Genomic DNA, 16,300 nt, shown 5'->3' with positions numbered 1-16,300 from the left:
TGATAAGAGGTTCCGTATAAGTATTTAAAAAAAAGTTGGTTTACGTCATAGGGGAAAGTACAACTTACGGTGATTTGAAAAATATAATCGAAAATTTTCAGCTTTAAGTAACATTTCTATAGAAAATGTTATCTGGAATTCGTTTTCACACTATTTATGAGTATGTAGTTTTAATTAAGTCTTTGCGGAACTATAATAATTAATATCTTATTTACTTCAAACAATGTAGTTTTTGCGGGAAGTCAAATTATTTGAATTAATTATGCCGCGGTATGTTTTTTAATTGAGGTTTTTTTGTAATGTTATATAGTCTTTGTTATCCTAACACTCAATTTAGAATTATTAATTTGTACATTGTTCAAAGAATTGTAAAAATTATTGACTATTTTTAAGTCCTTAAATCTTGGGAGTAGAGCCTTACTCCCTTTAAAAACTCTGACTGACAAAATTGGGCATTAGATCTGACACTATAAGATTGGAGATGATGAATAAGCTGATGGCGATAGCAGTAGTACCAAACGGTCCTATGGGCTATGACAACACGCTTAATACAAAATGTCAAAATTATCATACTGTGTAGTACACGCTACGTTTATCGTTGTACAATTTACATTCTTTATAGAATTGTAGAAGAATATAGGATACCAACCTCGATTTGACTCTTTACGCTGTGCAGGACTTCACTAGTAGACCGAACTTTATAAAACCTAGTAAGCGTTAAGGCAAATCTTTTTACATGTCTGTTTGCCAGATAAGATATAATTATAGGGTTGTGCGGGATTATGATATATTGTTATATGAATCTAAGAGTATGTATTTTTGCCATACAAAAACAACAAAACACATTAATTTTGAGGCCAAGCACCTTAAATTTAGATTCAGATTTAAAGAGTTTGTTGGAAGATTCACTTTATTTTGGAGTCATCTTTAAATATATTAAATTATTTTTGCAAGATGAATGTTAATTAATCCTTAAAAGCTGACGTTTTTGAATCGAAAATGTGTATTATGTAACAAAATATGCTTAATTAAAGAGGTCGTTAAAATGCAACCGTGTTGGAAACTTGTTTTATATGAATTATTTTGGTTGAACCAACTTATGACTGAATGAGTTTCAAAACAATTGCATTTTTTATTTGATCTTAAGTAAACGTTAACGCAGCAGCAGCAGTGATAGCCGAGTGGTATAAGTTGACACCTCCCACGCAAGTGGTCGCAGGTTCGAAACCAAGGCAACACACCAATGACTTTTCGAAGTTATGTGTGTATTAGAAATAATTGTCACATGCTCCAACGGTGAAGGAAAATATCGTGAGGAAACCTTGCATGCCTAAAATTTGAGGGCATGCAAAGTCCCCAACTCGCACTTGGCCAGCGTGGTGGACTCAAGGCCTAACCCCTCCCTCATTACGGGAGGAGACCCTTGCCCAGCAGTGGGACAGTAATGGGTTAAATTTATTTTTTTATATAAACGTTAACGACTTAGAATACCTCTTTAAATATAATATATATCTGCATTAGATTATTTGACACTATTGTGTTAAAAAAACAAGTTATAAATTTGTTTAAGTGTCCGGAGAATAGGTTCGCCACCTATTACATGGGACTAACATAGTTAGTCACAAAAAACACTCTATAAACCTATTTTAGTTATGAAACTACTATAATATGTTTAATCTTTTTCATTTCGCTAAGGAGTGAAAGAAACAAAACACTCTATAAGCCTTTCATAACTCATGTGTTTTTATGAATAAGAGGGTTAGGTTTTAATACCCGACTTTTTACTAATTTCAATAACCACTACCGTGCTCGCGATAGAAAGTCTTTGTGTGAGTGAAATTATGTCAATAAAATCAATAAAAGTAACCAGAAAATTAGATATTTTTTTTATTAGTTGCGTGTATAATTTTATACATTTTTTCAACTATTGCACCGTTAACAACTTCATCTAGTCTGACAACTTAATAGGGAGCTCCATACGCTTATGGTGGACTGATATACTTAAGTCTGAATTTTGTATACCTTAGCCATCGGCGAACCTTGCATATAAAGCTCTCTGGTAAGTTGTTATACTATACGGTTCTAATATTCGTTAGTAGCGTAAGTCGATAAGTCAGTTGTATACAATTTCTTGGCCGGAACTTTACTCAAGTAATTTGATGCAAAAGATTTGAAGAATTCTAGAATCTTGTGTGATACTATAGAGACGAGGTCCCAACTGTATGTATGGTCGTTTATGTATTTCACTACCCTTTGACCTGAAACATATAAGATAAGTTTTTAAAATGGTCGCGAAAATAATATGCCATCAAAAATATCCTGTAAAAAATCTCAAGTCTCGCAGCTTAGTCTCGCTGCCGTAAAAAGTTGTGAGATCTATGTAATACCAAGTCGATTAATCTATTAAGTCTCTACTTAAAGGATTATCTGTCTTAAGTTATTACCTAAGTTATTATCATGCCAATATTAAAAATATTTTACGTTTAAAACAAATAGATCGATCTGGCCATCAGCCATGCTATATTATAACCGAAAGTTCCTAGACTTTCAGGTAAATAGTAATGTTATTATACTTATTATTTTAACAAACAGTTTAACGAAGGACAAGTGAGGCAAAACAGTATTAAAAATTAATTACATAATAAAATGCGTAACACGCAAATAATATCGAATACGGAAGTAATTTTGAGAATTCTTGACAAATATTATGCGTACAAATATTTTATTTATGAACATTTTTATTGTAATAATGTAATTACTTTAAAGTACCTATCACGTGTTTTATATTGTGTTCGCATAATCCCAACGAAAGCTTGGATGGAAAAGTTGCGTCGTCTAGTAAATAGATTCAAACCAAAAACAATTACTTAAAAAGTAGTGACCGTTTCAGTAATTATTGCGAACCGTCATTCTGTACTTCTGTTCTTATCTACATATTAGGTCGGGGAAATAGTCTTTTCGCATTATAGTATATATGAACTTGTAATAAAATCTCTTTGGCTTCAAGAATCACAAATGAGTATACGGTTCATTAGGTTTTTTTTTAGTAAGGTACCCAAATATCGAGCTTTTTTGTGTAGAGAAAAGATTTTATTACAAGTTCATACATACTATAATGCGAAAAGACTTTTTCCCCGACCTAATATTATACGTATAACTAATTACAAAAAGTAGCCTCCGATCGGAAGATTCTTATATTTCAATCTTAGTTTATATACATAATAGCAAAGATGACGTAAACCAAATTCTTGCAAATACATTCGATGCGGCGCGCGTGGTTTACTATAGTAATAATTTACACGTTGTTTTATTGTCTAGTAGAAACTTAAGAAAATAATTAAATGTAGAACAAACTTACCTATTGCTTTATTACCAACAATGAGATTATCACTAGTGAACACCACGGAGCCCGCCTCGTAAAATATATTCAGATTACTGGCAGTGTTCAAGTAAATTTCATTTCTTCTCCGCACAAAGTGAAATGGGAAAATTATACCAACACGCAGCTTATCTAGAAAAAAAGAGTTTAGAATAATCAATCCATTAGTCAACAAAAGTTTCTCAACGATTGATTAAAGATGTCCTTATTGGACAAAACTAAGCCTTAGCTTTGGTTAAGCTCATATTCAGCTTCAATCACATATTATTATTGTCAGCAGTATACGACATAGAGATTAAAACGTAAGGAAAATCAAAGCTCATTGGCCTGCTTGTCTCATGAAACTATGCAATTTTTCAATCTATCGTAACTTGACATATAATTATTATTATAGTATTGCAAATTAGGACGTAAAATATTCTGCAATAAACAACTGGCAGTAATAGACAATGTAATAAACGTCACTTAATTGAAAAACAAAAGTGTGTATTAAAGTAAATATTATTGTTTATTTAGCCAACCTTCCTTTGTATGCACAAGTGCACGCACTATACTTGTAGGAACATAATAATATTACGTGGTAACAGAAGCGCCTGAGGTAATTCAATAGTTGAGCAGATTTGTGATGATTGTCTAATATTATTTTGTTGTATTCTTACATATTGGGACTTTTCTTCTTGTCGTATGGTTAGTGGTCAACCTAGAGTCACAGCTGTTCATGCCGCCCGAAGGCCTTTGACATGGCTTAACGACTGTTATCTTAATTGACAACAAACGGGACTGACTTTTTACGTGCCCTCCGAAGCATGGAGACGCCCTGTTCCAATTACCGCTATGCGGTCACCCATCTATGGAATTACCGTGCCAAGGTTTGCTTAACCCACAGATCGTTTACCGACCGGTGAGTACAACTGGCTACGGGCGCCTCATATTGGTAAGATTTCAGAAAGAAAGCCAGTGGTCATGTTACACATGTAAGAGTCGCAGAAAATGGCGCTCCTGGTGATTACTCACTCACAGAGAAATAAGGTGCGGTCTTGTGTATATGTGTACATTTTATTAACTTACCTATAACAACCCTTCCATTGCAATGGCCAACTACTATATTTGGACCTTCATCAACGCCTGCAAATAACTTCAGCGCAGGTTTAGGAACTATGACAGTAAATAAACCGTCGACCACCATATTGCATGTCATATTCAAAAAAGTGTGCATCGGTTCTGTAAGATGAGTACTAAAACAATTGTTTGTGTTAATTTCTTAACATTTTACTAGTCTTATTGTATTTTAAATTGTTTTTTTGCGAATACATTTATGTAATATTGAAATTCTTCGTCAAATAAGATTATCTGGCGAAGCAAAATCGGGCTTGAGTATTATTAACGCAAATCGTGGCTACAGGAATCTTATTCTTGTAGGCGCTCAGAGCGTTCCTTGCACTGGTTAGTAGTGAAAACAAGAGAATATTCGTAGCAATGTTCACTTGGTTTGACTAGCATGGTTTTAAAAAGGGTAACAATCATTTTGAAAGATATTTCATTTGGGAAAAACTTACCTCATTGTGTCAAAAGTACAACTTTTAAGCCCAATTACAATTCCCTCATCCAGAATAAACTTTACAGCATTAGGTAGAGTGAAAACTGCCTTTCCTAAATGCATAGGATTGTAATTTGGTATGTTCATAGCCGGAACACCATCTGTTGCTTGTATAAAGATCTTTTGGTACATCAGCTTCTTGCATTCTGTATCCTTTACGTCGCATTTTTCGGGTAGTTCCACTGTGATATAAGAAGAATGTTAGTGAAAGGCATAAAGATCTTGATTTTGATTTCCCGGATGTTAGAGTTGCTATACGTTTATGTTATTAAAGCACTCACAAACAATTATATGTTTCAAATGTTTGTAATTAATTGTACATTTGCTTTTTTACACACTCTTATATTAATGTCAAAACAATATTTTTGTTAAACTCTAGTCTCAAAAAAATGAAAAGAAATTATTATTTATTTAATGGAATTTGATGTTACATTTTGATTAATGAAATTTACGATACCCATTGCTACGACTCTATTTGAGTAGATGCACAAATACTAATACGAGATTAATGTGCCAGTAATACGAGATTAACCCTATAAAACACTTCAATTTTGACAAATCACTTACGAGTAGTTATCACACCCAAAACGCAGGACAAAAATGCAAACTGAACTTTAAACATTTTCGGATTTATAATATTTAGTTTTAATTTAACATTAGTTGTATATCAACTGTAATCTGAAACTGAAATGACTTCAATACAATAATTTTCAATACTATATGCAATGTTTGTCAAGGAGAAACGCTTTATAATTTTCAATACTATATAAATAAAAGAAAAATATAATCTGGGGGCACGGAAGTGCCCCCGCAAGTCGAGCAAAAAAAAAGCGGCACGGCCGTAACATCCTTTTCTCGAAGCAATTCGGGCTATTTTTGACACCCCTATAATTTCGTAGTGGATAAAACAAGAAGCCTGGATTTTCAGAAACTAATCAGTCATTGTATAAACACGGTATATTTAAAATTTCAGTCAATTTGAACCAGTAGTTTAAGAATGACAACTTGTTAAAATTTTGAATTTTGTCACTCACTGATTCACTGACTCACTGACTCACCGATCATCAAAAGTCTAAGGTACTTCTAGCAGACTTAGAAGCTTAAAATTTAGAATACAAATAGGGTTTAGTGTCTTAATCATGGGAAAAATCCAATATTTTCTAATTTCGGTCAAGTTTTCTAAATACACTAACTGCAACAATAACTTTGTAATCCTATATAAATGTATAAAATTACAAGGTTACATTTGCAGTTAATGAATTAAATTATTATTTCTGTAGAAAATAAAATAAGTCGGTGTAAATATGTATCTACTATATGAGACATAACGGGAGGGGGTATAGGGTGGGTAAGGGTGTTAAGCCCATGAAACTGAACAACATTCCCATAGGAAAATATGTTGAATTATGAAAAAAATACGGCTTTCCATACAAATTGGACTTATGTTTGCTCTATTCGCTCTACAAAAAGAAGTGAGATGCCATCAAAAACATTCTGTAAAAACCTCAAGTCTCGCCGTAAAAAGTTGTGAGATCTATATAATACCAAGTCGATTAATCCATTTAGTCTCTACTTAAAGGACCTTCTGTCTTAAGTTATTACGTATGTTATTATCATGCCAATTTAAAAAAAAAATACCATTAAAACAAATAGATCGACTTGGTCATCGCAAGAAAACACAATTTCGCCATTAATATTTCAGGAGCATTAACTTCTCGTGGTGCTGTGTAGTGTGATACATACTAATAATCAAATCATGCGATGGCCAGGTCGGTCTATTTGTTTTAGAGGTATTTTTTTTTAATTGGCATGATAATAACATACGTAATAACTTAAGACAGAAGGTCCTTTAAGTAGAGACTAAATGGATTAATCGACTTGGTATTATATAGATCTCACAACTTTTTACGGCGAGACTTGAGGTTTTTACAGAATGTTTTTGATGGCATTGCTTTTACACAATGAACCATTTGTGCAAATATTACAAAAAATATATATTTTTTTTTTACAAAAAGTATCTGTGAGTACCTAAGGACACACATTAAAATATGACCATTTTATTTTACAGACTATTTTATTTCATAAAATGCATTAAACGGCTAACCATTTAATGCATTTTATTAAATAAAATAGTCTTATCATAATTTAATATGACAGATTTAATGTTATTTATTTTATTTCAAAGGCCGGCTACGCGTAGCGGTTACGCTACGCGTAGCCGGCCTTTTGACGGACGGGAAAGGACGTTGTCAAATTTATCAACTACTCTGATTTTCACAGTGATTTAGAGAAGAAAACGCTAAGCTCGTCAAATAGCAAAAGCAGCTTTTGCACCGGTGTTAATTTTAACCGTCTAAGTTGCCTATTATTAATACAACTTGTCAAAAATAAACTAAATCAGCAAAGTTGAGCTTATACTATGAATATATACTTAAACTTGAAATAGGTACCTTCAGTTATTTTAAAACTTTTGACTGAAGAACTGTATACAAATAACTATCTAGGTGGGGAAGTTATATTTATCACGAGATGACAGATATTAGATGCATGTTTTTTTTTCTTTGAAGTAAAGTAAAGACCACATACTATCTGGGCAGAATAATCTGGCTAGGTTTTGAGTTATAAGATTTTAAGGATGATTTCGTCAAAGATAGGGTCAATGTTGAGCCCACCACAATAAGGGACAAGTAGCCAAAAAGAAAATGAGACAGAAGCAAATGTTTTCCATAGCGTCATTCCCTATTACTATATATCTATCTACTTTCAATAATCGACTAGCTGTCGAAAAGTTTTGCATGAAAACTGATAAACGCCCGTATCGGATTTTCCAAAAATTGTTTTTAATATAATTTGAAATGTCAATCCTTTGAAAGTGCCGAATGTCACAAAACGCGCTACTATTGCATTTACTCTTAACATTCGCGAACAGTTAGTGTTAAGTCCTCTGATTGTTGAGCTGACTCACTTATACATCATGCATACAAAAGTAATTGGTATCTAAGAATACAAGTCTTATTAAATTGATACGTCCTACACATTCTGACGTAAATGATATAAATATTCATCTAGGTTTTGATGCAATATAATGAATTATTATTTCTCCCGTTCGAGCTCTAATCAACAATTTTATCCAAAAATTTTCAATTGTAGTAGTATTTGTAGAAAATCGGCGAATTTAATTTGAGCAATATTGGGGAAGCTAAGACAATTTTTACAGCCTTAACACAAAGACACGTGATAAAATATTTGTAGCAAAGTTTGTCCAAGTAAAAGGGTTTCTGTTCACCTTCTTTTATCCGTATAAACACATATCGGTCGCTTCACACCACTCAAGAGTTCTTTTAAAGCCAGTCAAAGTTTTTCACGATACTATACATACTATTTCTTCTATCCATTATTTTGAAACTTTCTTATTTAATACTAGTAGTTTCTGAGATTTGCGCGTTCAAACAAACAAACTATTCAGCTTTATAATATTAGTATAGATTAAAATGAGTTCGTGGAGATGGCTTGAAATCATTTTATTATCTTATTGGATTGTTGTGTCCTATATGGATTTGATAAGTTAATTTTGCATTAAATTGGTCCAAATCCAATTAATCAATATAACAGCAGGCACACAAAACTAACCGTAATTTAAGGTATTAATCGTTACCACCATAAAACATAAAAACAAATGCATTTTCGCCGTCTTTTTGACCTCATTACCTCATGTTTGGTGATGGTCTTGTAGTATTATTGGTCTGTTTTGCTAATAGCGGTAGGTATGTTTTGATCTTTTACTATGTTGACTGTGTTTAAATATTTATCTTCTGTCTGACACCTGTGCACACGTCTTTCGATTATGAATATTGCTTTTCCTGCAAGAACACATTTCTCCTCAGCCAACCTTGATAACGGATTGTAAACAACGTTACATATAAGCCACTAAAAGATCTTGAATTACATGAGAATACCCTTATGTATAAGGTTGGAATTATAATAATACAGTTAATACACATCCTGATCTTATTTTGCTGCTATTTTTAGAAGGACCAAAAGTACTAACAATGGATTTCACACGCTTAAATGTAAATTTTCATCAATTAATATTGAAGACCAGAAATAAATGTTTAAACATATTTAATTTTAACTTCTTATACCTATTGTATTATTATTATTTGCGGTTGTCACACGCGGGTAGGCCTTTTGAGCTACGAACGAAGATGTTTCTTCGTTACAGATATTCCTCTGTCTGACGCCACCTGAATCATCTATACTTATAATAAATCTGTAGAGAGGTCAATTCTGTACATTGAATATATTAAAAAAAAAACCAATGGGGGATGTTTAGTAACGAATACTGATACCGAATCTGCAATTTATAATTTTCTTTTCTGTCTGTCTGTCTGTCTGTCCTCCGTCTGTATGTGTCGCTATCACGTAAAAACTACCGAATAGAATGCACTGAAATTCGGTATATGCATAGAATAAGTAGTGGAGCAGTTTCTAGGATACTTTTTATAGCATAAAATTTCAAAGATTTTTAGAAAATTGAGAAAAATACGTAAAAATCGTTTGAACCTGCGTTTCCCTATAGAGACCATAGATGGCTTTACAATCCATTTCACAACATTCGCATAAAGTTAACGCGGCGCCCGCCGTATCGATACCTGTTGTTCGCACCAACCAATAGATGGCGTTATAACCCGCAACAAAGCATGTTTTTTCTAATTAATTTATTTTAATGGCTTTATTGTAAAAAAAATACCTTTGAAACATGCTATACATTTATAAGATTTTAAAACATAAATGTTGTATGATATATTACACAAAAATGCTGGTTTACGTGGGTCCGGTGCGGTCGAGATATCCTAGATGGCAAATCGAGTAATTTCGTTTGTTGTTGTTGTTCGTCGCAACTAACAGATGGCGTTGTTGTTCGAAACACATAACCAAATTAATTGGTTGCATTTTGGAAATAAATTGGATAGCTATGAAACAGACTATGTGGTAAGTTTTAAAAAATAAACAACGGATGATATATAAAAAATAATTACGGGTTACGCGGTTTTGGACGTATCATCGCAAGTATACATTATTACGCGTGTAAAGAGCTCCGGCGCAGATAGGTCTGTCTGTAGCTATAATAATATTCTGAATCCAGACGGGTAAGCAATGGTCAGTCTATAATAAGGTATTATATTTTACACTGTAAACTGGTACGGCTACAGACGAGAGCGGAAAAGAAGGTAACCACAGGAAATCAGGCCTACCTGAGCCTGTGTCACATTGTGTGCCCTTCGGGTTCCTTTCGTAAATAACCATTAGATGACAAAAGAGTTGTTAGCATTTTTATGTGTAGGTGTATCGAGCGCTTCGCAATTCGCTTGCTCAAACGAATAAGCAACAGTACGAAATTCACGCGAGCGGAGCCGCACGGGTCAGCTAGTCTGCAATAAATGGACACAGGTCAATGATACGATGAAGGTGTTGACATTTCTTAGCTTCATAAAGAAAAGGTTCGAGTGCACTGCCATTTTTTCTGTCCGACGTCGAGAAATTGTTACCACTTTTGGTAAACCTAACCGATGTGCATGAATGGAACACAGCTACTGTCGTATCAATCAATTCTGTGGTCAATCTATTTCGCAGTCCACTGCTGGATTTGCGCCAACTCTGCATTCTTTACCTCCGGATGTACACTTCAGTTATTTATCGGTCTCTCGGTCTATTTGCTTTTTAGGTGCCGATCAGTCTTTTCCTTTTATAGGTCAAGGGAAACCAAATCACCCAGAAACGACGTAGTCAAATTGTCGTGACTGAAGATCATGACCACAGCTTTATAAATTTTAATGATTAAAAGCTTGCTATCTATATCATTAAAAAAAATATTTCCAACTATGATACACCGGAAAGGTGTTAAAAAAATCACAAAACTTTAGTTCAAAAAGGTCTGTAAAAAATCATCGATCTTAACTTGTCCGATACATAGCAAAATGCTCGTTACCGATTACACAAAACCATTAGGAATAAAAAAATATTTGTAATTCTTGGTTCTCTATTTTAATCTATATTTTTAAGGAAAACTAGTGACACAATAAGAAAAAAAATCAAATTTAATAGGTAACTCATTATTTTCAAAGTCAGGAGATATTAAAATTCCTCAATGACAGAATGTCAATAAGAACACCTTTCCTGGTCAAAGCGTAGAAAATTCTAGTTATTAAAAAATAATATACTGGCTTATTTGAAAACTGAGTAGATAGAACAGCCAATCAAACATAGGCAGAGTCTATTTATGTCGTTGCACCAATGGCGATGAGGCGATTTGCCATACTCGGGCAACCTAGTAATGGAGAGCCTTGGCTGGCCTTTGGCTGGCGACTTATTTAGAAATTCTTTGTGTATCCAAATTAAAGTATCTGTATCAAAGAGAATACCGTCAGATGCAAAGGTCTAAGGGTCATTGATTCTCTAGACCCCAAATTTTGTATACCTCCGTTAAACTCAAACCTCGCATACAAGTCTCTTCTAAGTTGTTGGTCTAAACTTGTTTAGTTTGTATGTTAGACAAATGTACATAATAAACAAAACCAACAAAGAAAATTATAATATAACGTATAAAGTACAAGTTTTAAATGTCAGAATAAAAGTTGAATGCTCTACAAGAAAATGAAGACACAGTTTTTGTTTTGTTGTTATTATGTTAACACATAATAAGCCTCATTAACGACAAATCTGTTTATTTTTTCGACTAATAACGACCTTTGTTGTACTTTTTCCAAAACATGTTTTTGAAATTTATCTAACCTTAACTATCCTTAGGACATTCACCTTTTGTTCAAACGTATATTTTACAACAAAATATGAAATAACAAGCGCCTTTTTGTTTTCTAAATAACAAGAGTTATAGTCTTCTTGAACATGAAGCCTACCGTGAAAATTTTGCTTTCTAGACTTTAAAAGCTTTCGTAATACGATATAATATAATGTTTTATTTTTAAAACTTCCTGATATAATGGTAAACAATTGTCACGAAGAAATCTCTGTAAAATTACAAATGAACAATAACCAGATTTTTAAATGAGTTCGACTTAATTTGTTAATGCATAGTGGTCAATAGTAATTTAAAGTAGGGACAATTTACTTAGTTTTACAATAAGCAACTATCTGATTGACAAAATTCAATACGCAAATGATGCTCCTGAACTACGAAAATCACATTTAAAGTATTCGTATTTTTAACACACAAGTAGATTACCTGGATTATTTGTTACACAGAACCGATTCTCACGTCCACAAAGATGAAATTGCTGACTAGAAATGATACAATTCTCATCCGCTTTACTTACACTGTAAGACCACAATTATATCAATAATTATTAGATTCTACGTAATTATCGTCTGTATCACTTACTGATCTATTGTAAACGTGTGAATACATTCAATAATGACTGTTCTTACCCTTACATTGTCCTACTTACGTGACATTACCTAAGGATAATTATAAAAATGCAACATAATTCCAGCTCCTCGATGCATAGTAATAATGTACTATTGCCCGACCTTGTGTTATTTTTCTCTTTTTTGTGCTAGAGTTTTTTAGTGGTCTTCATATATAAAGGATTTGCTCCGACGATGTTATATGTGAACTAATTCTGTTCTGAATAGGAACGGCTTGTAATCAAAGATGGTTTCCAAATATTCGTTAATTTTTGTGTTCTATGTTTTTGTGTTTTGTGATTCGTCTTATGGTGAGTTTGTTGATAGTGAAGTAAAATGTTTAATATATATTTCCAAAAAATTAGTAATTTCGACGTTAGTCTCTGGTTTATTGTTTTAAGTATTGATAAATTAAGTTAATATTTAGAAAAAGCATTGTGATTGATTTTGAATTATTAAAAATATTTTGACAAGTTAAACAAGAGAAAGCAGAACATTCAATATTCATAGAAAACTAGGCCGAAAAAGTATAAATAGTAAATATTTTTTATGTATTCGCGTGAAACGTGATAAGTAACCGTTCTTTACAACGACAACAAATTATTTTATTTGCAGTTTAAAAATTTCCGGCGTATTTTTAAACATCAAAATCAATTCATCATCATGGAAGGAAAACATACAATGTTATCAAGAAAAATAAAATAATAGACGACTTAACATTCCAAATTCAATAATAAGATATTATTAAATAATAGATAGGATTTTTACTCATAGAAGTATACATACATAATATTATATTAATTGACAACATGTTCTAAGATAAATCATTATTCATAAAATATTATCTCGAAACTAAAGTTAGAATTTCAATTAAAGTTCACCTTTATAAGACTCTCAATGACGAATACGAATCTATACTAATTTGTTTGTTTGTTTGTTTGTTTGTTTGTTTGAACGCGCTAATCTCAGGAACTACTGGTCCGATTTGAAAAATTATTTCAGTGTTAGATAGCCCATTTATCGAGGAAGGCTATAGGCTATATAACATCACGCTACGGCTATTAGGAGCGGAGTAGCAACGAAAATTGTTACAAAAACGGGGAAAATTTTGACCCATTCTCTTAGGTGACGCAAGCGAAGTTGCGCGGGTCAGCTAGTAAATTATAAAACAAAACTTATTTTTTGCAGTTCCCAATATAAAGCAATGTCAAATAGCTGATTCAGAATGTACGAAAAAATGGATGCAAAAGTTCTTCATTGACAACGCAGAAAAGGGAGTTGAAGAGATCGGTATGCCTCCATTGGATCCCTTGCCATTGAATGACATTACACTTAAAATTGCTGATCTCATAGACATTACTCTCAAAGAGGGACAGATCGCAGGTCTCAAAGACTGCGAAATTTCTAAATTTCAGTAAGTATAGTTTAGAAACTTTCACACTGCAAAGTCAGGACTCAAGGCTTAACCCCTCCTCTCGTTTGGGAGGAGTCCCTGCAGTGGGACAGTAATGGGTTAAAAAAAATAGTCAGACAACTGAGAAGAGAGCCCAAACTTGCTTGATTTATCTAGATTATAATGCGTTTCTAGAATAAAATTGCGGTATCAAACAGCTCCTCAATCCGTCAGCTGCATAAGTTTGCGGGTCACTGATGTTCTAAATTTCGTTTAACTCCACCAGTCGCGAACGTTGCACGCAGGGGTCTACTAAGTTGTTGGACTATAGAAATTCATGATTGAGCTACTTTTCAAGAAATATTAACAAATTTGAGTGGATCGCTGCTGCATCATTTTCCTCTTTCTTGTTTGTATCCTTAAAAAGGCCAACAGATATTTTTTTTTACACAATGTATAGTTTTAACAAAAGCTGCAGTTGTGGTGTAGTTTTCTGTCGCATCGATATTATTATATTAACGTTAGGCAGTCGTTAAATAACCATCATCAGAAGCTGCTGCATCAGAATTTTATTTTGCAGAACGAACCTGCAAGCCCGAAGAACCAATTTGGATATAATGTGTGACGTGAAATTGGAAGGAAATTACAAAGCATTCTCAAACAATCCTCTCGTCCAGGAGTTGCTCAAAGGATTTGGGGTAAATGACGACGGAAATAAAGATGATCTTACTTTAACTGGAGATGGTTTTGGAAAAGTCGAAATCCGTAAGCATATTAATAACTATACTAATATTCTGATTCTCTATAAACTACTTTGGTATTAAAACGCCAAATTATCTTGGCATCTAAAATATCTTCCAGAGGAAGGAACATTTTAAAATATTATCTTTATTCCCATTATAATTCTCAAAATCTTATGAAATTTGACTATATCGTCGACAAAAAAGCTAGCAAACCCAACATACCAAAAACAATAAACTATTTGTGATACTAAGAATTACTTAAAGATGACTATGTAATTTCGATATGGTCAGTAATTCCAGCTATTTTGAACATCAATATGATTCGCTCTTTTTCAGAGAAACTCAAAATTGGTTTTGAATTTTACTTCAAAATTGTGAAGCGTGATGGAGAGACCTACATTAAGACTAGACCTAAAAAGACCAAGTACACCTTTGATGTCGTAGGCGACATTAAATTCTTCGCTGACAAGATTTTGATTAGAGGAAAAGACTTCAGTGAGTATTTTTAGTAACACATTTCAAGTCATTCTTTATATTAATTTCGTTCCCATTACTGTTTATATTTCGGAATATTACTTTCATATGATTAGTGCTTTTAGAGCTAAACGCGTCCGTGCCTTGAAGACCGTATAGTCCATCCCAGTTGTTGTCAATTCAGTTGAAGGGCGTTAAGCTATGTTAAAGAGTTGAAATGTAATAACAATCACAATTTTTAATGAAACGCTATATTGTCTACCATGTTTAACTTGCTAGTCGTAATGAGACCTAATATCTAATTTTACAGCTAAACAAATACTGGATGTTCTAAACCAAAACTGGAGATTCCTTATGTCATCGTTTGGAAACCATGTCTCTGATAAAGCCGTAGAAATATGTGCGCTGTACTTTGGCCGTTTCTTCGACAACGTTCCTACGAAACAGTTCCTTCTTGACGACCTCTCAAGCTACGTCAAAGAATGAAAGGGTAATAAGTACAAATTTGTGATATTAGTACCTATATTTTTTTATTGTGGAGTTATATCTTTTTAAGTGAATTAATTAAGCATGTTGGTTTTATGTATTTAAATAAAGATTGTTCGCTATTTTTTTGTTTTAATTACTGTTTATTATATACACCTAGAATGACAAGAGTACCTTTATAACTTAAAACTTTTTCAACTTAAACACTTTACTTTGTATGAAATTTACAAAGCAACTCTTTTATTGGGCTCACTTTCTTGTTGCTAGTTTTACAAACATACAAAAGTCAAACACAAGGTTCATCCGAACTGTGATCTCAAGGGATCGAAAGCACTTACGATGGATCATACGAACATAATGTTTTTATGTGAGAATCGAACTCATGCCACTGTATTGGTAATTATTTTTTAATTACAAGACGATTAAAATTAATAGTTTAACTTGTAAAAGTTCATATTTTACATAAAAGTAAAATATGGCAACGAGAATTCTGCGTTAAATTAACGAACCATGATGTATATCAGCATGTTTTTCTAAAGGTATGATTAAATACTGCCATTAATTAAATTATTCGTAGTTTAAAAATAGTTTTAATTAATTCAAAGACATCATATTTCAAATTCGTCATAATAGAGCAAATAAAATAATAAAACGGTGCAATTTATGCGATTTTTAAGGTCACTTTGTACGTAATTGAGCGGTTATGTAATAAAATTAATGCTTATCTCTAAAAAATATACTTCTAGAAACTTTTGGATATAAATGCATTTGGTCCTTTTTCCGACAAAACAAAGGAAACAAAA

The 16,300-nt window shown here is 32.8% G+C and overlaps 2 protein-coding genes across 2 annotated transcripts; one reads left to right on the top strand and one right to left on the bottom strand.

Moving 5' to 3' along the window:
• Positions 1-1,874: 1,874 nt before the first annotated feature.
• On the bottom strand, positions 1,875-5,700 carry LOC142976080 (uncharacterized). The gene is made up of 5 exons (XM_076119296.1): positions 5,544-5,700; positions 4,936-5,158; positions 4,448-4,614; positions 3,359-3,511; positions 1,875-2,258 (listed from the first exon to the last, which is right to left on the bottom strand). The coding sequence occupies exons 1-5, from the start codon at positions 5,596-5,598 to the stop codon at positions 2,083-2,085; spliced, it is 774 nt and encodes a 257-aa protein (XP_075975411.1). The 5' UTR covers positions 5,599-5,700; the 3' UTR covers positions 1,875-2,082.
• A 6,891-nt stretch (positions 5,701-12,591) lies between these two features.
• On the top strand, positions 12,592-15,619 carry LOC142975952 (uncharacterized). The gene is made up of 5 exons (XM_076119116.1): positions 12,592-12,712; positions 13,590-13,815; positions 14,375-14,559; positions 14,874-15,032; positions 15,322-15,619. The coding sequence occupies exons 1-5, from the start codon at positions 12,649-12,651 to the stop codon at positions 15,495-15,497; spliced, it is 810 nt and encodes a 269-aa protein (XP_075975231.1). The 5' UTR covers positions 12,592-12,648; the 3' UTR covers positions 15,498-15,619.
• Positions 15,620-16,300: the final 681 nt, after the last annotated feature.

Source organism: Anticarsia gemmatalis, chromosome 10 (assembly GCF_050436995.1).
Source record: "Anticarsia gemmatalis isolate Benzon Research Colony breed Stoneville strain chromosome 10, ilAntGemm2 primary, whole genome shotgun sequence".
NCBI lineage: Eukaryota > Metazoa > Arthropoda > Insecta > Lepidoptera > Erebidae > Anticarsia > Anticarsia gemmatalis.
This window is presented reverse-complemented; position numbering and strand designations above follow the sequence as displayed.

Coding starts and splice junctions, on each gene's coding strand:
- LOC142976080 (XM_076119296.1), bottom strand. CDS start 5,598: ATGTTTAAAGTTCAGTTTGCATTTTTGTCCTGCGTTTTGGGTGTGATA. Junction 5,159..5,543: donor TTTGGGTGTGATAACTACTC/GTAAGTGATTTG, acceptor CTTATATCACAG/TGGAACTACCCGAAAAATGC. Junction 3,512..4,447: donor CAATGGAAGGGTTGTTATAG/GTAAGTTAATAA, acceptor CTTTTTTTCTAG/ATAAGCTGCGTGTTGGTATA.
- LOC142975952 (XM_076119116.1), top strand. CDS start 12,649: ATGGTTTCCAAATATTCGTTAATTTTTGTGTTCTATGTTTTTGTGTTT. Junction 14,560..14,873: donor TTTTGGAAAAGTCGAAATCC/GTAAGCATATTA, acceptor GCTCTTTTTCAG/AGAAACTCAAAATTGGTTTT. Junction 15,033..15,321: donor GATTAGAGGAAAAGACTTCA/GTGAGTATTTTT, acceptor CTAATTTTACAG/CTAAACAAATACTGGATGTT.